Below are 24,415 nucleotides of genomic sequence, written 5' to 3' on the forward strand. Positions count from 1 at the left end.
AGTGATTCAGTCCACTGTAATATGGGACAATTAAAACCAGCAAATCATGAAATTGGTGGAATTGCATGAAAATTACTTTTCATTTTAATTAATCAGTTTTTGATAATTGACTAATCAGCTAATTGATTAATTGACTGATTGCTTGATTTCATGTTTTGTATGTAAATGCTAAATTTACCAGCTGTCAGGCACATGTAGTGGAGTAGAAGCATAAAATGTCATGAAACTGAAATGCTCGAGTTAAGTACAGATACCTCAAGTATTTATGGTAAAAAAAAAAAAAAAAAAAAAGAAAGAAAGAAAGAAAGAAAAAAAAAAAGTTAAATTCACTTGTAATTTCCACTGCGAGAGTTTGCCAGCCTGCCTGACATCACGCGCATGCGCTTTGAGGCTCCCACTTCGTCATGGCTGACACGGGCTGGCCAGGCTGTGCAAAGAGTTTGAAAGGTGTTGTGTTGGACATGTGCGGCGTGTTATATGACAGCGGGGAGGGCGACGGGGTTGCCATTCCCGGTTCCATTGAAGCTGTGAAAAAGTGAGTGAATAATTAGCGAGTCGTTTCAGACGCTGTTAGCTGGTTGCATGTTGAGCCTGTGGAGCAAAGTGCATGCACTCGGTTATTCACTATTTGGTAGTCACATCTTTTTGAGCCTCCTAATGGGTCTGTGTGGATATATAATTAAAACAGTTACCTTGTATCTTCAACAGTGTGGTAACAGCCAGTGTCTTTGTATCACTGTGTTTACAATGACATAAGGTGTGTGTCCCATCCTCAATCTGACCTCCTGACCCTTTTTAAAGGCTCAAGGCATCTGACCTGCAACTGCGCTTCTGCACCAATGAGACCCAGGCCACTAGAGAGAAGTTTGTCGCCAAGCTCCAAAGACTGGGCTTTGATATCTCTGTGTCTGAGGTCTTCTCTCCTGCTCCTGCAGCATTAGCAGTCCTCAAGGAGAGGGGTTTACGGCCTCACCTGCTGGTGTATGATGGTAATGTTTTTCATTTGTCAAAACTCATGGGATATTGACTCTGTCTGGGCTATACCATACACAGTCTAAGGGCTATACCTGGCATCTATGGATGACAGTTTTATGCCATTACACCAGAGTTTTCAGGGCATGTGTCAGTTGAATGTGTTCCAAAAATGCACTTACACTTACTAACAAAGCTAAATGTTTAATAATTACCTGTTCAGACAAACCTTTTGTTCAGATAAGCTGTACATAAAAGACACATGTTTTAATGTCAGTATAAATGTCCCTGGAACTTGTGTTAAAGGATAAGACTGGTGATATTTTATATTTTTGTCATCCACAAATCCTATGAAAAGGCCAGAATAAACAATGTAGTAGCCTATTTCTCAATACATTTAGATTTTGAAAGCTTGCCTTTTAGACACCTCTTTTCTACAAAAATAAACAGGAATAAATAGACCATTTGGGGCTATTTTCTGGTGTAGATTTTGTGCAGAAAGTGAGTATTTCCAGCAACAGGATGGAGTATGTGGGTGCCCAATAAATTACAGAATCCTGTTTGTTACAATAAAGTAACATGTCATTCTAAGACAATAATAGCAGTTTATGAAACGGGGCAATCAGATAAATCAGGCTTTGGCTACACAGACAAAACTTTGGTCTTCTCATGGAATGTGTTGAAAAAAAATATAGAAAATCATTTCTCCATTAAAGTTCTCCATTAAATAACCCAAGCCTGAAGAGCACTACATCTGATTAAAAAGTGTTAAATCATGAATTGTGTGTTTACTCTCCTGCAGGAGTTCTCCCCGAGTTTGACAGTGTTGACAAGACCAACCCAAACTGTGTGGTCATTGGAGATGCAGCTGAAAATTTCTCCTATCAGAACCTGAATGAGGCATTCAGGGTACTTATAGGCCTGGAGAAGCCAGTGCTGTTCTCTCTGGGCCAAGGGTAAGCAGATATACAAGTTGTCCTTACTGTGTTCCTTAATCCAAGCAATAATCCCAACATGAAATATGTAATATCTTCACAGAACTAGATATGATATTTGTGCTGCTTTGCTTTCCTCATAGGAGATATTACAAGGAGACAGATGGTTTGAAACTTGATGTTGGGGTTTACATGAAGGCTCTGGAGGTACAGTACTGATGTGCGTTGATATATTCATTAAGAATAGATAACAGCATTTCTGTACACCTTAACAATAATTATTGTTAACTTTTCTGTTCCCTCCAGTATGCCTGTGATTTACAGGCTGAAGTCATTGGAAAGCCATCCCCAATGTTCTTTCAGAGTGTTCTCAGTGACATGGGACTTCAACCACATGAGGTATGTAGCAACAGGTGATGCTGCATGTACAGGTTTAAGACAGGTTTGTTGTGCAAATAGTGAATATTTTTACTTCTTGTTATGTTTTACAGTTCTCCCTTAAGACAAACAGAAAACTCTTTGATGATTATGTGATTTTAAAACAGGCTGACAAATCCTGCTTGGTGTCTGAATAGTGTAGTGTGTTGACCAAGCACACTCCCTAATGGCAAAAGCACTCCTCCTTGTGTCGTGTTTGGCAAGACATTTCAGAGCAGTTTCTGTGGTGTGGTGAGAGCATTGTTCTGCTGTTCCTTTTTCCCCAGCAGGTGTCTGAACATGTGTTTAATGTCTTTCCCTGGTATCTGCTCATCTCAGCGGATCCCAAGTCCAAGGAATCACGGCCGTCTTTCTAAGCTCATCTATTTTTGGGCCTCGCACTTGGCATTCTAAGAAAGCTGGTTTCATCTCAGTCTAAGCCTCACTCCACTCTCTTGATTTCCTCTCTGTCACTGAGACATGGATATATCTGTGGCTACATCTTCTTCCCTTTCCCAAAACCTTCAGCTACTCAACCTGGCTTTCATGCATAGATGGCGGTGCAAGGGTTTATTTTCTGGACATTTCTTGCTCATTGAGTCACTCACTTGATAACCTGACTGCTTCTTCTGTAGAACGATATCATTTCTTTCATTCCTTTACAAAACTCAAGAATCCTTGTCAAGTCAGAAGTCTGATTCCTATCGCAGAGCAATCAGCTCGACTCCAGTTAGAGAATCCAATCTGACACACTCAATCGAGAAAGCACTCCTTGTGTGTTTGAGGAGCTCTTTTTACCAGCTCAGGCTTTTTCTGTAACCCTGATCCTCCTCCTCCTCCATGTGTAAGTACAGGTTTAGGTTCTCTTTGTTCATGTTCTTTATGCTGGGTTCCCACAGGAGTCAGTCAACAGCCCCCTCCTATTCTCTCTTGACGCACTTACGCTGAGATAAAACCCACTCCTGTTCTGCACTGTTGCAGCACTTAAAACAAGTTTTTTTTTTTCCTTATCACAAAAATGGTAAATGTACTTAATGCTTCTCTTCAGTTCTAATTTGGATGTGGTCAACTCTCACCTCACCAACCTCCATGTGTCCAACTTGCGCTCGTGTAACAGCAGGAACCTGGTCGGTGGAGGGAGGGCAGCTGAGCAGTTTTAAAAAGAACAGGCAGGGCAGGCTGAAATGGATCTGCCAAGCACTGGTGATCCTTAGGTAGGAGGCAGGAACATCAGGAGAAAATAACTGCAGGCACTTTTGGCAAAGTAAAGGTACATATCAGAATTTATGAAACAGTGCCATCCCATCAGTGTACTAGTGCTACCAGTGGAATGGGAAATTGATCTGTACAGTCTGTTCCCATGTCTCCTTGCAGGTACCAGAGAGGTCAAATGAACCCTGCCTATGCCAACTTGGACCACTTGTTAATGTTACAGCCTCCTATCTCCATATGTTATGTACACACACGTGTAGAAAGAGGCAGAGCATCTACAGAGTTCCCAAACAAAGTTCTAATAATCTCTCTTTTCTTTGACCTCTCCTCGTTTGCAGGCACTGATGATCGGAGACGATCTGGTGAATGATGTAGGTGGGGCTCAGCACTGCGGAATGAAAGGTGTACAAGTCAGGACCGGCAAATACAGGTCAGTGATGTCCTGAATCCACAGAGTGTCAGAATGAACCATGTTTTTTTCCTTGACACAATCCAAACCTGAACATGACTCCTTACTGGCTGCTGCTGGGCAACAGGTGTCCACATCGGTTAGTCAAATAATCCTTTAACCACTCCAGGATGTTCCCTGTTCGAGTATAATTGACAAACTTGTTCTCTGGATTAGTCTGTGCTTTGAGGCCTGGGGGTAAAAGATTGCTGGTTTTTTTTTTTTTTTTTTTTTTTTCTATTTATGCAGTGAAGTTATATCCTGTGAAGTTAGTCTGATCATGCTGTAAAATCAGGAAAAAACAATCTATTCATCTAGTTGTCAGAAGAGGGCAGCCTCACACCAGTACTGTGAATCCGAGTTTCCTCCATAGCACACAGGCTTCCTGTGAGCCAACCGCCTCATTCTTCAACCCTCCAGATTTGTTTATTTGATTGAGAATCCACCAAAAATAGCTTTATTCTCTCCACATGTTGAATGCTCATCGCCCACAAGGTCGTAGTCAGTGAAGGATTTATGGTCCTGAATCTGGAGATTACTGGGGCGCCTCTCTTATGGTGTAATTACAGAAACATATGGTTGATTATTTTAGAAGATATACTGTGTGTAGTACTTACAGCATGAAGCAAGGAGAAAAGTGAGTGGAAGTAGGAGGGGACGCTGTTATGGAACTACACATTATATCACATGTATTCTACACTTTTTATGTATGTTCAAAGTCATGTGGTAACTGTTTTTAATGGTTTTTCCCTATGTAATACCACTTAGGCCTGGCTTTTATATGTGTACTTAAGAAATATTTATGGAAATAGAGGGGAAATCCTGAACTTTTTTTTTTTTTTAAATTTTACACTTATGGTGCTTGAAAACCTCTTTTATTCACTTTTCTTATTTCAAACCACTTCCTGTGAAGCATTAGTGGAGCAAGTATTTAGATTTTTTTCTTAAATGGAAGCACCAATACTATAACATAAAAATTTACTTTAACCGCAAAATATACTCATCTAGAATTGCTCTTTTCAGAGTAAATTATTCATAAATACTTGTAAGTGTTAATGTTGTATTTGATTGCGGTGGTGTACATTAAACTACTCTTACACTGTAAACTGCTATACTAGTACTGCTTTGTAATTCTAGATTGGTTAATACACTACATTCCAAATATACATAGTAGAATAAAAAGTGCAAGTATGTAGTTGCATAAAATGGAAAGTCTGAAGAGTATCATGCTTGTTGACTGCAGCGTACTGGCATGCAGGTCTTGGTCATGTGACCAGAGAACGCTGAGTAATCTGCTTGAGCGTCAGTCAGCTTTAATCCTGTACTAAGAGAACCTGTCCTCTGTCTGTGCAGAGTTATTCTTATATGCATGACATGTGGGTGTGTGCGTTTCTACTTTTCCGTGCTTTTGTGTACGTTACTGGCATGTACGTGCATGCATGTGTACATATCTGTGCTGTGGTATGTGTGTCCAGATGCCAACAGTATCACGCAACTTTTTTTTTAAATGCAGACTCTCTGTGGACTGAGCTGAAATCATCTGGTTTATGTGACTTGACAATCTTTTCCCAGCAGCTCAGTTCAGCTCCACTGTGCTAACACTCTGAACAGTGTCTGAGAGATTCAACTAAACACAGGATGAAGCAGATTAAATGATATCACTGCTCATGGAATTGTGGGAGTCCCCCAGAAGAACGTATGTGGAAATCAGTATTGTCTTACATGCCGTGTTGTGCTTCAGCTGTGGTGGTCTAGTTTTATGTACTGATTGCTGAATGGAGTTTATACGGAGACACACATGCATACACAGACATACTGCACCATAGTGGATTAAAAGTCATTATATAACAGGTTCTGTTTTTTTGAAAGCAATACAGTAAAAATCCAAAGGGCTAAATTTAGGACTGCATTCAAGGCTGTGAAGTTATAGTGTCATTTTTTCTTCTTGCAGCACAATAAATTGCATCATGTTTGTGTGCGAGCTTTAGCAAAAGACACTTATCTTTTATATTTGTAGATATATTTGTATCTGAAGTTCAGCCAGTGATAGGAAGTAAAAATTGTGCAGCAGATCAGATTATATGGTTCTAAAATGAGCTGTCATTTGCTCATTAAACACAGACACCTCATGATATCCCAGATCCTTCACTAGACTTATTAGACTATATACATTCCCTGAGAACGAGAAGAGAAACAGTGACATTAACAGTATTTCTGTGGGACTGTTGAGTGATGGGGAGACGTGAGATTTAACATTGTTTAGCCAAACAGGCCCAGTGATCCCAGGCTTGCCGGGAGCAGCTATAAACCCTCAGTCAGATCTATGAAAACACAGCTGTTTCCAAGTCAACCAGATGCTGCACAGGCCCCCAGTTCCCATCACGCTTGGAGAAAAGACTGCTTCAAATACCTCAGGCCCGGTGACAAGACAGGAAGGGGAAAAAGATACAAATCACAGACAAATCTAATCATATCAACTTACTTTAAAGAGCTTTTGACTTGACATACTGTTCCTCAGCAAGGACTGCACAAAATCTGAAATCCTTCATGCCTTATTTAGATCTGTAAGATCCAGAAACTTATTTGGTATGTTTTCACTGTCTGCTTTTTTTTTTTTTTTTTTTTTTTTTTTTTTTTTTTAACAAATAACGGTTGTTAAGACTATAGGTGTAATAAAGGGGTCATTTTAATGGGGGTGGGGTGTTCTGTTAGCAGTCAACTTTCCCTTGTTCTTAAATAACAAGCAAAAGTTAGCGCACTTCCCTCAGGGGAGCCAGAGAGGCCTTTGCTGTTTAATGTAGAACAGGTTTGCAAAGAGGGGCCTGCCACCAAAAAGTGGTTGAAAATTAGACTGGGAGTATGGAGATGTGACTGCTGATGTTAATCAGCTGTATGGGAACAATCTGCCAACGCCGCTCCGGTCCAACCCCTGCTCAGCCTCTCAGCTCTGTAGTCATGCGTTGAATTTAGTCACATTAAAGCTGCATATCAAATCTCAATATTTTAATACTGAATTCTGTCCATTCCACAGAGTATCTGCAAACACTGCATGTTGCAAATCAGCACCAAATGGTTGGTCAGGTTCTTAGTCTTGTTGCTTAATCTTCAAACAGATGTTTCCTGATTTAAATTGTTGATCATTTTGATAAAGCTTGACTGTCTCTAGGAAAAGCTGTTAGACTAGAAAAATATATGTAGAAAAATGTGTCTTTAATTAACGAAATTTGGTATTAAAGCTGTGTTAATGGATCTTTTGGCCGCTTGATGGCAGTAGAACAAGCCATAAATACAGCAGTTACATAACTTCATGAAGTTTAGATCCTGAACATACAAGAAAATAGTTTCCTACTACATCTAGCAGATGCTGAACAATATATACATTCATTTGGAGTCAGGTTCCTGGCCACCTTTCGCTCTGGTTTGGTTTCCATCCACTGCTTAGGGAAATATCTGGTCTTTTAGCTGCTAAATGTTCCACTGTTTTCACCAGCTCGTCAATAACTTTTCTGTGTCATGTGGTAATGAGCAGGTTGCAAACAGTGAGTTTATCTTTCAAGAGCTGAAAGACATTGAAATGCTCTGTTGAGCTGAGAGGAACTGTAGAGTTGAGTGATTATTCTCTATGGATTTGTCCCTAGGAGTGACCCATTTACATTCCATGTAGTTATTTTAATGTGAAAATAAAGAGTAGTAAACCCAAACAAAGTGTTAAATTGGCACCAGTACCTATCAATGTAGAATGATACCTAGCCCTACAATGCGTTTTAATGGTGAAATTGTTACCAATGCAATATCAGCAGTGTGCTCAGATTGTGAGCTCTTGTTCTTTTTGTCCTGTGGCTCACTCTCGTTTGTTGTCTTTTTACACAGTCATCTCCCGTGGTTTGTGGCCTTGACTAGTCCTCTGTTCTTTGTTCCTGTTCTTATCGTCATGAAACTGCATCAGCACAGAACTGGGTGTCTTTGAAGCTTCATAAAAGCAGGCTCACAACAGGCAGTTCCTTCATGTACTATTTGTAAACCACCTTAATTGCTACTCCTAGCTGACTGAATTAGTTTGTGAATCTTTCAGTCATTGGTATGCTGTCTATTTCTCTGTGCACCTGTGATAATAAAAGATGGTGGAATTTCAGGCTTTTGATTTAAACATATGCCCCTGATATTGACATTTGTAACTCTGCTGAGGAGAAAACAGCGTGTCCATGTGTCAAATACCAACATAGTATTTATAAAGGTATTTTGAATGAGGGCCAGTGAGTTAGAGGAAGTCCCTACTGGATTCCTGTTGGATTCTGGCAGAGAAAGCACAGCAAACATTTTCACACAGCAGCAACCATCTTCAAAATGGTTTACATTGTAAACCTCTCCCTGTGGCCAATGCTTGACTGCTAATGTGAGTGTTGGGAAACTGTTTTCCAAGCAGGCCTGAGCCAGATTAAACCTCTCCAGAGAGAACTAGTCCCTGATGATACAAACTATGAGCCACTTAGGCAGAAACCGCACCCTGGTTCGTGTACTTTCTGTCTGCGGCTGTCATAGAGGGATGCAACAGGAAGCGAGGCATTGCAGGGGTTCGGTGGCCATGTGATTATCATACAGATTAGTTTTCCTTCAGTGCTTTTTTCCACACCATCAGTGGGTTACACTTGCACTTCTACTCCAAGCTCAATTCAGAATAACAAACCTGCTAACATTAGCATGTTTGGGAATGAACATGGTAAAGAAAAAAATCCTGTCATTATTTTAATGCTGTGCTCATACCATGATGGCAGAATGGAGAGAATTATTCATTATACTGAGCTTCCACACATTTTCAAAAATATCTCAGTTGCTAGCTTTGTAGTTGCACCAGATAAATGTAAGCTGAAACTAACTAAATTAGCTATTTTATATCATGTTACATATTTATAGCTGTTTGGCAACAAGTAAAACCAGAGGCAAACAAACAGTAGCTCCTTTTTAATTTGCCTAATTGATTGCATTTGAGGTAATAATGGATTTTCCTCAGATTGAGCTGCCATGATTGACGTATTGGCGGCCATTTTGCCGCTGGTTTGTTTCACTTCTCTGTAGTTCATTTTGCTAACTGGTTGATATCTTTGACTTCAAATCACACATAGCAGACTGACATAAATGTTTTTTTTTTCCCCACTCTGGAGTTTGATAGTCAGGATGCTAATTTTAGCAACATTATTTGTTTTTCCCATAAGAATATGTAGAAGAAAATTACATTACAGCCTCATGGTATGACTATGGCAAAACATTTATACAGGCTTTTTTCCATTCCATGCCTGCTGTGAACTGTGTAACATGCAGTAGAAAGTACAGTGGTTAGCACACAGCTTATCAACAAAGCTGTTATTCTCATGCAAAAACAGCTGCTGTTCTGTGCACCCAATAACATCAGTTAGAACACACAGGTCTCACCAGATGGTCGGTATGCAAATACCCATAGCTATCACTGTAACTGCTACTCCTATAATCAGAGTCATCAGAACCAGCAGGTCTGAGACAGATGTAGAGCGAGTGTGAAAAGTATGTGGCTTGATGCCAAAGTGAAGTCTTCTAATGTGACCTATGAAGTCTTTTTCATAGACATCAGGCAGTGGTATTAAATGTTACAGTTTATTTCTGAGAGCGAGAGGGCACGGAAAGCTGTTAACTTCAGACAGACTTCCTTCGCGACACCTCCTGGCACCAATAAACTGTAAAATCATCCTCATCAGATCCAGTTCAGGTCAGGTCCAGAGGAATCACCAGCGTGCAACATGGGCTGGCTGACATGTAACCTGTGATGAGTGGGGATATCCAGCGCAGATTTCCACTGGTACCCGTTATGAAGTCATGCAAATAAAGCCATTATCGGTGCAGCAAATAGAAGGAAGGACAGCTCATTAGGAAAGTCAATGGCCCATCAGCCTGAGCAAACAGATTAGAAGAGTGAGGTACAGCTCTCACAGTCGAAAAATCTTTGCTATCAGCTTAATATAATATAATGGTTGCAAAACATTGTGCCAACTTTAACTGTATTTTCATATCTCAAAGTATTTTCTGCAGTACAGGAAATCAAATCGCTTCACAAGAAAAAAAAAGAAAAAGAAGTCCTTCAAATGTTTTGCTTTATAATATGATCTATGACGGTGATACATCTGGGCTAGACTTTTGCCTTTAAATGTTTTAAGACATGCCTCAGAAGTTGATTATTTATTGCTAGTTTGAAGTCTGTTTTACTGTTTTAAATTTTCTATTCCAGTTTATCCTTTGTACATTTTAGCGTAAGTTCTCTTATCTTGTCTACACTAAATGGAACATGCAATACGTGTGTTTTTATTGTTCTGTGCACGCGCTTATGAAAAATCTCTCCACCCTGAATAAATACACAGGTTGGATGTGTGTCTACAGAAAGGTGATGCTCTCCCCCTCTGACATAAGCAACCTATCAGATCTCCGTTCTTGTGAACCAAACGGACATTAGACTGAACACAGCACAGCAGTGTTAGGTTTATGGATGGGCTTTGTCCTATGCAGATCTGTGACACTGAACCTTGACAGGGCAGCCGTGTATTCTGCATGGCTGTGCTTGCAGCTTAATATCCTTTATAAACGGAGCACTGCCCCTGGGATGGCTCTCAGGCACATACTGTATTTCAGCCTAGCTTATCTTTCACTCCTCCACTGGTGTCCTATAGCCTCAATGGCTATGATAATGTACATGGTTTCAGGTGTGTGCCCATTCAGACAGGGAGTGACCATCTGGAATGTATATGACTTACCATATTTCAAGGTCTTGTTTGTATGTACCACCCAGATAATTATGAAATCTCTTTCACCCCTGAGAATGTCTTTTAATTTGACACACACTGAATTTAATGTGCCAGAGCAGGTTATGCTTGAGTTGCACTTTCTCTGCACTGCTGCTTTGTCTTGACCTTTGCGAGCTGTTTTTCTCAGTAGACAAGAGTGCAGGCATTCTATAGTGTCTGATACAACAGCACAATCCCACGCCTTGTCCTGTTAACCACTCTTAGCACATTAGATTTGTCTGTGTGGGAAGGAAGTGAAGTTATCTCATTTCACTCCTCTCCGCTAAGGCTGTGGGCTGTGAACTTAGAAGCTTGTCAGCTCGACAGCTACACTATTTCTAAACGTGTCACCGAGGTCTGTTTGCCTCTGAGCCGCCACAGAGACCTGCTTACATCAATCCAGTGAATCATACTATGTGCACAATATGGCCTTTGAACTGAAGCACAATCTGTAGGGACCCTCTTTTGTGTCCAGGTCCCCCCTGATCATCAGAGGAACTGAAATAAGAGCAGTGTGACCCCTTGGGTTTTGTTTGTTCTGTGGCAAACAGGCAGGATGAGTAAACAGTGTTTGGTTAGTTGCTGTCCCCAAGGTAGAACACTGTGAGCCTAGAGCAGTAGAGACAAAATACATACAGTATTTCATCTATAAATATAAGTCATGCACTGGTTTTGTTTTACAAAACTTTATTCTGCTATACAATACAAGCATGCATAATGTCAAAATAAGATATAATGGCAAGAAATTCAAGAATCCTGACTAGAATATACATCATAATTGATATGCCTAAGCACAGTGTCTGACCAGCATCTCCTTAGTTAGTCAGGAGCAGGGTTGTGGCAGGATATTTGCATGGCAAAATAGGAAAATACATGTTGCATAAGGTTTCCATTTCCACTGCTGGATTTCCCTCCATTTTAACAGATAACACATGAAAGCTGGGTTTTGTTGGTTGGATCTTGTTCCTGGCTGCACGCTCCCACCTTTTTCCATTCTTTTCCAGAGGAACGTGGGTTGTTCATTTCAAAGCCTTTTAAAGTGCCTTGGGAATGCATAAAATATTCAAAAATTAATACGTTTTTTAAATGCATGTGAGTGTTAAAATTAAAAAGTTGTGTTTTCTTGAATTGTCTTTAAACATATAGGCTGGATTACATCAGATTTGAAGTCTCTGGCAGCATTTACCACAATGCCACACAGTCCTGCTAATTAACTTACTGTCTAATCTATGTTTTCATCCCATTCCCATGGATTGGAATTGGCAGCTTTGTGGGGAATGTAAACACAATCAATTCTGGGAATGAGCTCCTCATCCAGCCAGCACTCTGCTGGCACGAGACCCAACACTGCTTTGTCTTTTTTTTCCTTTTTTCTTTCGGTTGCCTAACATTTGCATTCATATTTCTATGCTTTCAATAAAATATTTCACTCAAAACAGTTTTGAGGCTTGTCTGCTCTAGTTCACAGAGGATAGCAGTTGTTATCAGCTTGGATTCATAACAGTGACAGAGGTGACTCAATGGTGACCAAAACTCATGGCAAAAAAGTCCAAAATGTCCACAGAAATGTCTGAAACCACTGCTGATTCCAAACACACACACATATTTTTACCAAAATATGGGTAAACACAGCTATATTTAACTAAAGTACAGCTATGTACACAGCCATATTTATCTGTTAGGTTTGTTAGCATGGTTAGGGAGTTTATTGTTTGCAGTGAGCATTAGCAAATACAACTAACCAAAGCTATATTTTGCTACATTTAGCCAAAATATGGCTAGCCAAAACTATATTTAGCCACATTTAGCCAAAGTACTGCTGTGTACACAGCCATAAATATTGCCATGTGGTTTGATGCGAGCATGGTTTGCTGTTAATGGTCGTTTCAAACAATTGACCTGAGCAAACATAATTACATGCAAAGGTAAACCTTAATTGTGAAAGCAGTGGAAACTTTTTGTTTCTTAATATTTTGGCAGAAATATTTAGCAGGAGTGTTTGGAATATTTCTAGCATTCAAATGGAGAATCCACCCACGCCACTGACATGACATCCAAGATGATCCTTTTAATCCTACAAGCTGTGAGTGCTTTGCTTCCCAAAGCATAGGTTTTCAGTGGCTGGTCATTTTAGGTCACTGTAATTAATACTTAGTGATTCATGTGTGCTAAAAGCTAAAATGCGTGTGAAAGGGGTAAAGTCAGATAATATCAGGATCAGATAATATCAAAGATAATAACATAACAGGGCACCACAGATTGTGTACAGATTCTGGACGGATGTGGCAGTAGCTGCACAAAGAGGTTAAAGAGCTTGATGAGATTTCAGTGGGTGCCCGGTCCTGGCCCACCATCCCTCACCACCCCGGAGTGACAGCTTCCCCCTGCCTGCAGGCTCCTCTAAAGCCTGCCGTGCGTTATAAGTCAATGAGATATTAATAATTAACCGAAAGCTTTTTTCACAGTGAGACTAGACTCCCACAGCGAGACAAAGGAGCCGGTCGGGCCTCGGCCACTGAGCCCCTCGACGGTACTTTTCCACCCGTGTGAGAAAGAGAAAGAAAGAAAAGGAGTGAGAGTGGGAGAGAATCGGAGAGCTAAAGCCCGCAGATGGCAGGCTGAAACATAGCACTGCCTCTTAAATACATGAACACAGGCCCTTAGCCGTTTCAATGGGGATCCAATCCCTCTTGCAATTACCAATAGACAGGCTGCTTGGCTGGGGGGACTTGGGCCCCTGCCTGGTTTCTTCTGGAGCCCATTTTTTCTCCAAGCGGTTTGTGTGTGGTTGCATATGAGTGTGTGCACTTTGTGCATTACAAGCAGGTGACTCAGCAGCCCTTTTCTGCTAACAAAACACTCATACACAGTGAGGTATAGAGGTACGCAGTCACAAATGAATGCTCAGCAAGTCATCAGTGGCACGGCTAATAATAACACGCTGAATAAAAGTGTGGTTAGATCTAGGTCACATGAAGTGCTGCATATTGAGCACAACCCTGATAGGACAGCTGTGAAATGATGAAGGAGGTTTACTCTTGTAAGGATTTGGCCAAATAAACAAGAGTCACTCTTATCAAGAGAAACAGATTTAAAGCTCTGTGATGACTTTTTAATGGTGAAATATTAACTTTTAATTTCACGACTCCTAGAGGATATTACAAACTTTTTAAGTGGAACAAAAGAAAAGCAGTGCGGTGTTCGATTATATAGAAACAGAACAGTTAATTAAGTGAAATAACATCTAGTTTATAATCCACTTATAAAACCATATTTGGAAATTGAGGATTGTCGCTGATGGTGGGGTACTGTTGGGGTCATTGCTTTTCAAATGCAGGAGTGAATGGAAATCGGTGGCAAATACTACAAATCTAATATCTAAAATCTAAGACTACACAGCAGGCTTTTGAAATTGTGAGCAGTACTGTACAAGATTTTGATATAAAACCTGTAAAAGCACCAGTGAGGTCCTTTTAATGTCTCTGAGAGACAGAAAGTGAAGGTTTACGTCCTGTTCGTTTAGCCTCGGATGTGTCTGTGGTTAGGAAAGACAGAAAGTTTCCAGTGGGTGGTTTTGACAGCTCAGGATACTCTGTATCTCTCTCTCTCTCACACACACACACACATCACTCATGCTCACATGAGGTTTTCAGAGAGCAACAGGATGGAAAAAAAAAAAAAAATAACGTGGCTCTTCATGCTGCAACCAGGGAATCCCCTTTGTGTCCTGCTAGATTGGAAAAAATCGTTGTCTGTGTGAAGCGTGAAAAACTATACCGCAGCTGTTTGCTGATCATGACTCAACATTATACAGCCGCTGTACAGTAAAGTGATAACGGCTGCTACATGGCCACAAACTCAGCAGAGGATGTGAAGGCTCCAGCTTAGCATCTGTCATTTCTGTTGCCATAACATGCACGTAACATGGTGGTTTCCCAGTTCAGTTAGGCTCGTTTCTTCACAAGAGGCTGCAGCTGTATTACCTCAAGGGTGTTATGTGTGTCTTTTTGCAGCTCTGTAAATATCAGGTAGACGAGACGAGAGAGAGCAAAAGCGAAGCTTAAGTGGATGCTGATGGTGATGATGATGATGATAAAACCAGGCTGGAACGTATCAACTGGCTGGAGTCGTCTAATTTTTCCTCCTCCACTCGTTCTGATACTGCATCAATCTCTCCCATGACCTTTTATTTATAACCCAGCCAGTCGAACTCTGATCACATTCTCACCCTCAAGGCCAAGAGTCCTGCAACATCACTGAGCTGCAGAAAACACACACAGCCGCTGAGCGGAGGAAGCTTTGTCCTGTGTTAGTATCTTATGTCACCCACAAGGCTTGGCTTGAACATAAAGGCTTTAGTTATAGTCTCTTCTCCTCCAGGTTATGCTTATATAGTCTGCTTTAGTGTTAGAGAAGGCAGTGTTTTGGCTGATGGTGCCTTCACTAGTCTGGTATGAAAAACGCACTTCTACACAATGGACTGGGTTGAGTGTTTTTCCGTCTCTCGCTGGCAGGCCGACTCTTTTCCTTTCGGCGTTGTTGTAGCTCATAAATGTCATTCCCCACTGTAAAGCCAGGTGACGGCATGCATTAGAAAATACAGAGGGTGTTGCAGCTTTCTTTATTTGGGCCAGAGGATTTTATAGAGGAAATAGCATCATGAAAACTTAATGCAAGTACAATTTTTAGGTTACATGCTTAACAAGCATTTTGTCAGTGTCATATCCCTCTTGGTTACATTCCACTCCTTATCCCTGTTCCTCTTTTTTGTGTTTTGCATGTGCCAGGGTGACTTTCAACACAATTTGCTTTTACATATGAAATACCTTTGCATTAACCAATGCACCTGCAGTTTAGGCACAAATGATTTGTCCTCTTTGGAGCTGTTACTTGTTGCTTATTACTATAAATCAACTCTTATTGCCTGGCCAAGTCATTTTAAGTAACTTTAGAGCAAGTCATTTTCCGTGAGGAGTGTACTGGGTTTTGTCTACTCCCAAATGAAGATCAACAGTGTCAACAACAGGAATTCACAGTTATTTCAAAGCTTCAAAGTTTCCTAAAAAACAAGATATTTCTGTGTGTTGAAATCCAGCTGCTAGGAAACAGACTGTTTCTAGCCAGGCTTCCCATAAATTGCTCTGCCTTCTTGCTCTGTCAATGCCTTCAGACCAAAACATTTATCTGAGAAGTTTCATGTATTGTTGGCTCACGCTAAACTCCTCATCTCTGCCCCCATGCGCACCTTATCTGCTTTATCTGTGTGGGTGCCGAGCAAAAAGGCACACTCAGCAAAGGTGAGGAGGTCAACAGAGAAGTGTGAATTGAAATCAGGTGTGTGTGTGTGTGTGTGTGTGTGAGTGGTGTGAGTGACAGTTTGCTTCTGTTGTGCACGTGAGTGAGTCTGTGGAGTCGTGTTAAGCATTAACTGATTGGTTGTTGTGCCTTTCACCCTGCGGTCAGTTACCGTGACAATGAACTGAGTATATCTGGGGCAAAACAAGGACGACACTGCCCTCATGTACTGATGTTAAACAGCCTCCTTTTCCTCTGTTCCTGTATCTTACCTCATCTCTCTTTGTCGTAAATGCACAGTTTACTTTCACACACAAGCGCACTCACTGTATGAGTCATTCGTATCCACTTTCATTTCATGGAGGCACGGCCTGTCCTTATAAAAATGTATCTCCACGTTTTATAGAGCCAAGTATCATGTTATGTATCTCTCCATATGACACTCTATGCCACTATTATCTTATATTGCCCGAGTAGTATATATGTGATACCCATGCTCTCGTGTCCAGTTTGCTCAACTGTTTAATCTGCTGTCATGTCATTGCTGTTGGAGGGGATTAAAAGTGTATGTACCTGTTTTTAAAGCACATTGAAATTCAAATTACTTGATCACTAATATAGTAGGTGATGTGTTGTTTGGAAAGAGAGGGTTTTAGTTTTAGAGTGGTGACATCTTCACCTTGGGTGAATCGTATCCATTCAACACTCTATACTGCTTCTGTAGTCCTTTTGCCAACTCACAACCCAAAACTTGCTATCATTTACTCACTTTCTCGTGAAGTTTTTCAGTCTCTCAACGTGGTGGCAGCTGTGCTGATCTAAATTCTTGGCTGTCTTTCACCGCCTACCTCATAGCTGACCTCATCCCTGCATGAAGGCCGTGCACTGTCCATCAGGCTCGGTCACCAAACCTATCTCCTCACGTGTATTGATATGTCTTTGACTTGAGGGACACGTAGCGAGCGGCACATTACCTCATCAGTAACACTAGCTGCATTGTGCTGAATTTTGCATGGTCACATTGACCTGGTTACTCCTACATTATTCATGGCAATGGGAGGAAAGCAGCAAAACGAATACACACACATGCATGCATGCATATCTAAAAAGTAAAGGCTGAGGGGTGGGTTTACTGGAGTATCAGGCTAGAGAGACAGTGTTGCTCGATGCTGTTGGCTTCACTGTTTGAAACCTAAGAGCCATGTGACTAACTTGCTTGTGTGTTCGTGCCTGTGGGTGCGTGTGTGAACTCAATCAGTCCTTGGGCAGAAAAGGGTGCGGGGGTAATCCAGCACAGGAGACATAACACCTCGACCATTAGCGGACCAGCTCACATAACCCAAGCGCTGGCGGCTGACAGACATGCGTAAACACATGGCATCGCTCCCCCGTATTCACTGCAGCTTCAGTATTCAACACCTCTCTTCAACCACCCCTACCCCACCCCACAGGCCTCTTCTTTCTGTCGCTACACTTGGGCGGCTTACAAATATTTGCCAGGGTCCTCTGCGAGCTCTCAGAAGGCAGGATTAATGGCGGTGTGTGCCGCGCACCCTGGGCCAGACAAAGCCTCCCCATCTGGAGCTCCAGCCCGTGACAGGGGAACAGAGGCGGCACACAGAGCCTGGTCGAGGCAGCCCACGGAGGGCGGCTCTATAGGCAACCACTTCATAAATGAGCAGGGGTCTTGGGCAGTCCTGCAGATGAATGAAGGGGGCGTCGTCCATCTTTTGATGTGATGGGGAGGAAAAGGGTCCTGCGTGCTGGCCTGGGCCTGGTGCCATGCCAAATGGATCACATTTCCTCCACCAGCTGATTAAACAGCCATATCTGCATCCATCACTGGGCCCTGAGCCAAACAATGGCAACAGTCAGGGAGAGATAGACTGAGGCTGTCCCATGCCTCCTAAAGACTTTCCACTATTTAGGAAACCAGGTTAAAACAAGATTATGACCACGGCCTTGGCCAGTGGTTCGTGATATTTTTAGCCTTTTAGCCTGATGTTTGTTTATGTTTGTTTATTTATAGTTTTTTTTCACTATTTCTTTTATTAGTACAATATTCACATGTAGTTACAGTCAATCTTATAACCCTAATAAATAGACTCAATAATAGGACACATAAAGCTTGTCACCTTTTGACTTGTCACCTCCACTGTCTGCTGGCTACCCTTTGTCAGTTGAACCATGAGCACTTATAGTAACGGATGATTTTTTTTCCCCCCTCTCTCAGATCATTTGAATATTTTTAGTAGCCTGTAGAGGTAAAACAATCCAATATAATATATCCAGTTGTTGAGATTGACATCTCCATAGAGCCACGCTGCTAGTGTGGCCAAAAAGCAACATTTGGAGAAAAAGGTTTTTGTTCTCCTACTTCTTATTTCCCCTGTTGTGTATCTTATAATTGGGTCCTAATCCCCTTGTTGGAAACCACTGACCTAAGTCACTAAATTATTCTCTTGCTTTTATTTTTAGATTTGGGTTTTTTGGGTGGGGGGCAAATTAGCAGTTCTCATTAAAGTCCTCAGTTGGTCTATTTTAGTTGCCTACAGATATATTAGAGAAGTCTGGAACAGTGTGTGACCACTGGTGATAGAGACCAGAAAACATTCACTCCCCTGCAGGGGCTTTTGGCAAGCAGCTGCGCACACACCTTGGAAGTGTGGAGATGGCAAGGCAGCAAATATTCACTGAAAAGCTTAATTTTTATTACTTTACCACTGATCATAAGTGAGCTCTTATGATCCTTCTGAAAGGACATAGACTTTATTTGTTACTGAACTCTCCCCTTAAGCTTTACAAGACAGCCTGTAGAGTAATCCTGCTTGGTTCTGTGTGAGCTTTGCCTTTCCTGACTCTTCTTAGCCCATCATGTCCTGCTCTTTTCCAGTGTATACAGTCAGTATTGTTAATGTGACTGATAGCATCAAACTGCTGCTGCTTCTTGTTTACTGACCCTTGTGTGGCGACTGTTTGTTCCTGTTTCTTCCTGTGTTGCGTGTACTTAAGCGTGTGCTTTTTGCCTCTCCTCCCCTCAGGCCCAGCGATGAGAGGCACCCAACTGTGACGGCTGACGGCACCGTGGACAACCTGGCCCAGGCCGTGGACGTGATCCTCAGCCAGAGGGGGCACTGAGCGCAAGACGATGGATGCCGGTAAAACTCTCCACTTAACTGAGATACAGGATGGTGCCCCGGTAGTATTGTCATAGAGCCCTAAGTGCTGTTCCTGATGGGAAGGGTGTGCTGCATCAAGGTATTTCAACAAACATGTCAAAACAGAACTAAACTAAAACGCCGTCCAAACACTGTATATCCTGTAACCGTCACAACTCCTTGTACTGTCAAATGTGGGAAACACCCACCCATCTGGTGCTCCACATAGTGTATTCTAGAATGAAATTTGCACAAGTATTACCCAGGTCTGCAAGAGATAGTCTTCAACCCTTCAGAGCTGCAAGGTGCAGTTGTCAGTGCACGACTGGTATAGATAAGATACCTCAAGTTGACATGAATGTGCCTGTAACCAGCTGCTGGCAGACAGTTAGAAGGGAAAGTCATGCTGTCTGTTCAGACTCGTATTCTTTTTGGAGCTAGTGTGTGTGGATACAGTTGTAGCTGTAGTTCATTTTAGTATAAACAAATTTATGTAAGTAGCCTGTTATATGACAATATTGTTCTCGCTCCTTTAACACATAACATGCACAATCTTAATAAAGTGGCAGGGAGTAGTCAGTAATGTGAGCATTTGGCCTTGACTATTATAAATAAAGCTATTTTACTGGTCTGTGAGCTGTTAAAAACATTTGTCTCCTTGAATTTGCCAGTTTGTTTCAGCCATTGTCACAGAAATGTTTTTGAAAAGAAAAAAAAAAAGAGGACTCAAGGCCTCAAAGCACTGGGGAAAATTTAGCCTTGGCTCTGGTTTAAACTGGAATCCATATCAGAGCAGCTTTCGTTTTATAAAAACAAATTGCTGAAAAAGGGAAGTGAGCTGGTCTGAGAGATGATAAATGCGGGGCTCGGCCGAGTGTGATGAATTAGGCTGGTGCTTGGGCTCATGTTTCTCCCTGTGTAAACAAAAATGAAATGAGTGCTCCATCATCAGAGAGACAAATCGCATATCTACAACTTCTTATCTTTATTTACTTGACTGTAAGCCGCCTCTGCTGGGGGTTGTTCTTTCATAGTTGTCGTTGTCAATTCCCACTCATTAGACAGAGTGCAGTCACTTCAGTGTCTACAGTGAGGATAAATGAAATGATGGGGGGGGGGGTTGGTTATTGGGCTTGTGTATGCCAGCTGGATCGTTGAGGCCCTCTGGAAGTGGGGCGTAAAACAAACGATTCTCCTTTGCTGCCCCCAAGGTTTCAGTGTACCAAATAGCTTCATCAAGAACAAAAGCCCATTGCCAAGTGATTCATTGAGGGTCTTTCTGGTTCACTTCACCATTAGCTGACACAAGCTTGAATGTTATTGGGCAATTAAAGGTAATGAGATGCTTGAAAGTATTATGAAACAGTGTTGGAGCTGGGTGTACCACTCCTATTTCTGATTTGGAAATACATATTAATGTACACGGCAAAGTACTAGCAGCTGGTACCTAGTTTTCTAACAGCTTTCACATTGTTTGACTTAGTGTTTCGTCCATTATGTTACTGCCCGCTGGCCTCATATGGAGCTATTAAACATGTATTTGACTACTCTCGAATGAATTCACTTGGCTTCAACTCGGTTATTTTTTCCCCAGTTCATGGAAGTGTAGTAATTTTGAGAGATATAGGCCACAGGTTTGTTTTTTTTTTCCCCCCAACACCTTCTCTTAGCAGGTTCGTCACCACTAGGTGCTGAACACAAACCACACACAAAACCCTTCATCTAAGTCCAGTTGTTAACCACACCTCCCTGGCCAGGCCCGAGGTCATCCACCCATTTCACACAAGTTACAAATTAGCAACAGTTTACCTCTGCAGGCCGCCATGATAGGTAAACACTGATATATTCCCCCTGGAGTGCAGCACATTGATTGCCTCACTGTGGCTGCAGCCTGCGAAGCAAGATTACCTTTCAAATAATAGAGATGACCTCATTTCAGGAGACATGTCCGGGCATGTATGACCTCACTGCCACAGGACAGTATCGATGGACTTAATACGCGGTCAAATCCTTGACTGACTGAAGCTGTTGTTGTAGTGATTTTTTTTCCAGTTGGAGGTTTACTGGTGTATTAGTTTGTCATTTGTTTTTTGTTTTTTTGGCATCTGAAATACATTTAGTCTTGTCATAATGTATTCTGTAACCGCAGTTAACCTGACCATTAACATGCATTAAGTGTACTTACTCTCAAGTAAACACAGTCCTGAAACAATTAGCCTCTTAATCAGTCAACAGAAAAATTAATAGAGAATTATTTTAATCATTGTTTTTAAGTAATTTATCCAACAAAAATGCCAAAAATGTCTGGGTTCTTGCTTCTCTAATGTAAGCTTTTATATAAAAACTCATTCCTAAAGCATAAAGTTCTTATTTCTCTGACCTCAGTTTACCTTCAGGCTGATGCTTCTTGGCAAAGAAGTCCTCATCAAACCTACACTGTCTCATATCATTATAAACTGAATCCCATTGGGTTTTTCACTGTTTTTCAGACAACATAAGTATTTGGCAGATGACACATTTGACTCTGGGAACTTGAAACTAACATTCATCCTTATTTAATCTGACATTTTAAAGACTAAACAATAAATCACAATCAGCTAATCCAGAAGAATTGTTCATAGCCGTGCACACGTCATTCCCATCAAGTTAACTTGGTTCACAGCACACCACAGCAAGATGTGCATCTATTATTATCGGCCTCTACAGTCATACTAGAACACAATTGTGACTGTGAGAGTGTCCCCACCCTTACCTCCCTCCTCTCTTTCTACTACTTCAAGTCATTTAAGCTGATGATCTCATTTTCATCTTATGTTGACTGACACCTCAGGGACTCAAAGTAGCCCTGTAGCATGTGTCTGTCAGGAGCAGGAGAAGAATGTGGCTGTATGTTGAATGTGTCCTGCTTAATCTCCAGCATCCAGCACCTACAGTCTCCTTACTGTGTTTGTAAAGTTTGTAACCGAATCCAACAAAGTTGTGATTTATTTATGTGTCATGTAGCAGAATCAATGAGTTGCACTGACTCCTTTTTGTATTTACATGAAAAACTAAAGTGTATTTTTTATTCAGTTTGTTGGAACGATTATTAAGTAAAATCTTCGGGCCCTTGAGATCGCTCTACATCTTTACAGAGTTGGCTCTACACACACTTCTGGAGTGTGTCTCTGAGCAAACGTTCATATACGTTTTTTATGTCATCTGTTTGGGTTAGGCTCCTCTTACATGGCACGCACACTGCTGCTCTTGTAACGCACCTGCATTAACCCACCTTAACAACCGCCAGCTGTGTGTTACCTTGAACTCACATCTCTGCTCATTTGGGTCTTCCTGTTTGACAGGAAATAGCAGGTCAGCTGACCAGACATCGCCACACACCTGCAGCTCTAAATGCACCGTTATCCATGGAAAAATGCCGCCTGTTTTGACAGCAGCCAGCTATTTGTCCCCTCCCTTCAGTGTGTGTGTGTGTGTGGAGCGCTGGTCCATTTGGAAGCCTCTCCCTCCTACTCGCCAAGCCACACGGTTTCCCCACATTTCATCACTCTCCTTCCCTTGTGGGCACCCGTGCTGACAGCACTTGGTGGCGTGGGAAGGCTCTGAAACTTCAGAACTTGCTGGGGTTTGAAAGCCGAGGTCTGAATTTCCTCCCTTTACTGACTCCCCCACCCCCCTTGCCAGACCCCACCCCATTCCTCCCTCAGAGTCTTTACAAGCAATCTGAGAAGTGTCTCAGTTCATACACAGAGCAGTCTGTACTCTGCTGACATGGTCACGGCCGTCACAGGGCCCCTCCAGGGACACGACCCCTGCTCAACTGTCCACTGAAGCCTCAGAGGCTTGGCTCCCCAGACACAAAGCATGACCCCTCATGATGTCACACCCGAGCGCGTGCGTATGTATAATCCGGGTGACAGGGTGGTCGTATGTCACCACGCAGCGTAAACTAACTGTCTTGGTCTGCAAAAGGTCTGAAGGCTAACAGCTGACCTCAATTTTAAAGCTGTCTGTCCCTGCTGGGGCTCTCTCCTGTGAGGGTGTCCAGTTGCCTTTTGTAAAAGCCAAAGCATTCAGTCGGAGTGCTCAGACCTTAGATCCTACAATTATCTTGCTGACGGGACACCTCCTGGACCGAGTTTTACAACCGTTAACGACTATTTTATGTGAGAGGGGCTTGTGTGACCTTGATACATCTCCTCTATGTGGGTGCAGACTGCCACTCCTCAGACATAACACCGACTGAGCTTTTAAAAAGTCAGTTGTACCTCACACACAGTTTGTGGTTTGGTCTTGCATGAATTTGAAAAAGTGTGTGGGTGACATTAAACACACCAAGTACCTGCAAATACAATAGTGTAGTGATTCAGTGCATATGAATGCATGCAACAAAAAAAAAAAACAACAACAAGAAAAAAACAAAACAGAAAAGTAATGTTAGGTTTTCGACTTGATTTGAACTCAAAGTTTGTGCTCCCAGTATTCACACAAGGCAACACTTGCTCAACTGGAAATGTTTTGTGGCTGGGTGGTACTGCTAAATTGCTTTTCACTCTGACCACATTTGAGCTGCCAAGCGGAGGTAGGCAGCAAACCCAAGAACTAGCTAGTGCCAGAATTTAGTTTCATGTCACATACTGTTTGAATTTGTTTATATGAAAAGTTCCTCTCGTAAAAAAAAAAAAGTAATTTTCCAAAATTCTATTTGCTATATTCTTGGGGGATGATATTCTCTCTTTTTCTTTCACAAACCTTTGGCAGTAATTTTAAAATAGAAATATAAATAAAATTAATGTACTTTGCAAAGAATAATAACAATAGGGTGCTGTGACCTTGTCACTACAGGAAAGCAAACAAAGGCTTTATGCACCATTAATACATCTGAAACATCTGCATCTACTGTGGGACACCTGGTGCCTAAAACTGAACTGAAATGTGATGCCCATCATCATTAGAGCAGATAAGACCGTGCATAACCTCCAGCGACAGTTCAAGAGTGACCCACCACCCTGTTGCGTCAGTGCTGGTGGGGGTTGTGGACAAGTGCGGCGCAGGACATTGGCATGGCTTGCCCCTCCTGTTGTGCTCCTATCTTCTCTCAGAACACAGCCTCCTTTCACTGCTGTCGGTCTACTGATTAAAGGCCGGGGGCCCTCCATGTGTCAGTCTGCCACACAG

The 24,415-nt window shown here is 41.9% G+C and overlaps 1 protein-coding gene across 2 annotated transcripts; it reads left to right on the forward strand.

The window, feature by feature from the left end:
• The first annotated feature begins 359 nt into the window (after nt 1-359).
• lhpp (phospholysine phosphohistidine inorganic pyrophosphate phosphatase) lies at nt 360-19,887 on the forward strand. 2 transcript variants are annotated; one of them, XM_018699335.2, is made up of 7 exons: nt 360-535; nt 802-989; nt 1,775-1,928; nt 2,051-2,114; nt 2,214-2,306; nt 3,875-3,966; nt 7,855-8,120. In XM_018699335.2, the coding sequence occupies exons 1-7, from the start codon at nt 405-407 to the stop codon at nt 7,949-7,951; spliced, it is 819 nt and encodes a 272-aa protein (XP_018554851.1). In that variant the 5' UTR covers nt 360-404; the 3' UTR covers nt 7,952-8,120. The 2 variants fall into 2 exon arrangements, with proteins under 2 accessions (XP_018554851.1, XP_018554850.1); XM_018699334.2 differs by lacking the exon at nt 7,855-8,120 and adding an exon at nt 19,124-19,887 and having other exon boundaries at nt 362-535.
• Nucleotides 19,888-24,415: the final 4,528 nt, after the last annotated feature.

This window comes from Lates calcarifer, linkage group LG23 (assembly GCF_001640805.2).
Source record: "Lates calcarifer isolate ASB-BC8 linkage group LG23, TLL_Latcal_v3, whole genome shotgun sequence".
NCBI classification, from domain to species: Eukaryota; Metazoa; Chordata; class Actinopteri; family Centropomidae; genus Lates; species Lates calcarifer.

Coding starts and splice junctions, on each gene's coding strand:
- lhpp (XM_018699335.2), top strand. CDS start 405: ATGGCTGACACGGGCTGGCCAGGCTGTGCAAAGAGTTTGAAAGGTGTT. Junction 1,929..2,050: donor CTGTTCTCTCTGGGCCAAGG/GTAAGCAGATAT, acceptor CTTTCCTCATAG/GAGATATTACAAGGAGACAG. Junction 2,115..2,213: donor TTTACATGAAGGCTCTGGAG/GTACAGTACTGA, acceptor TGTTCCCTCCAG/TATGCCTGTGATTTACAGGC.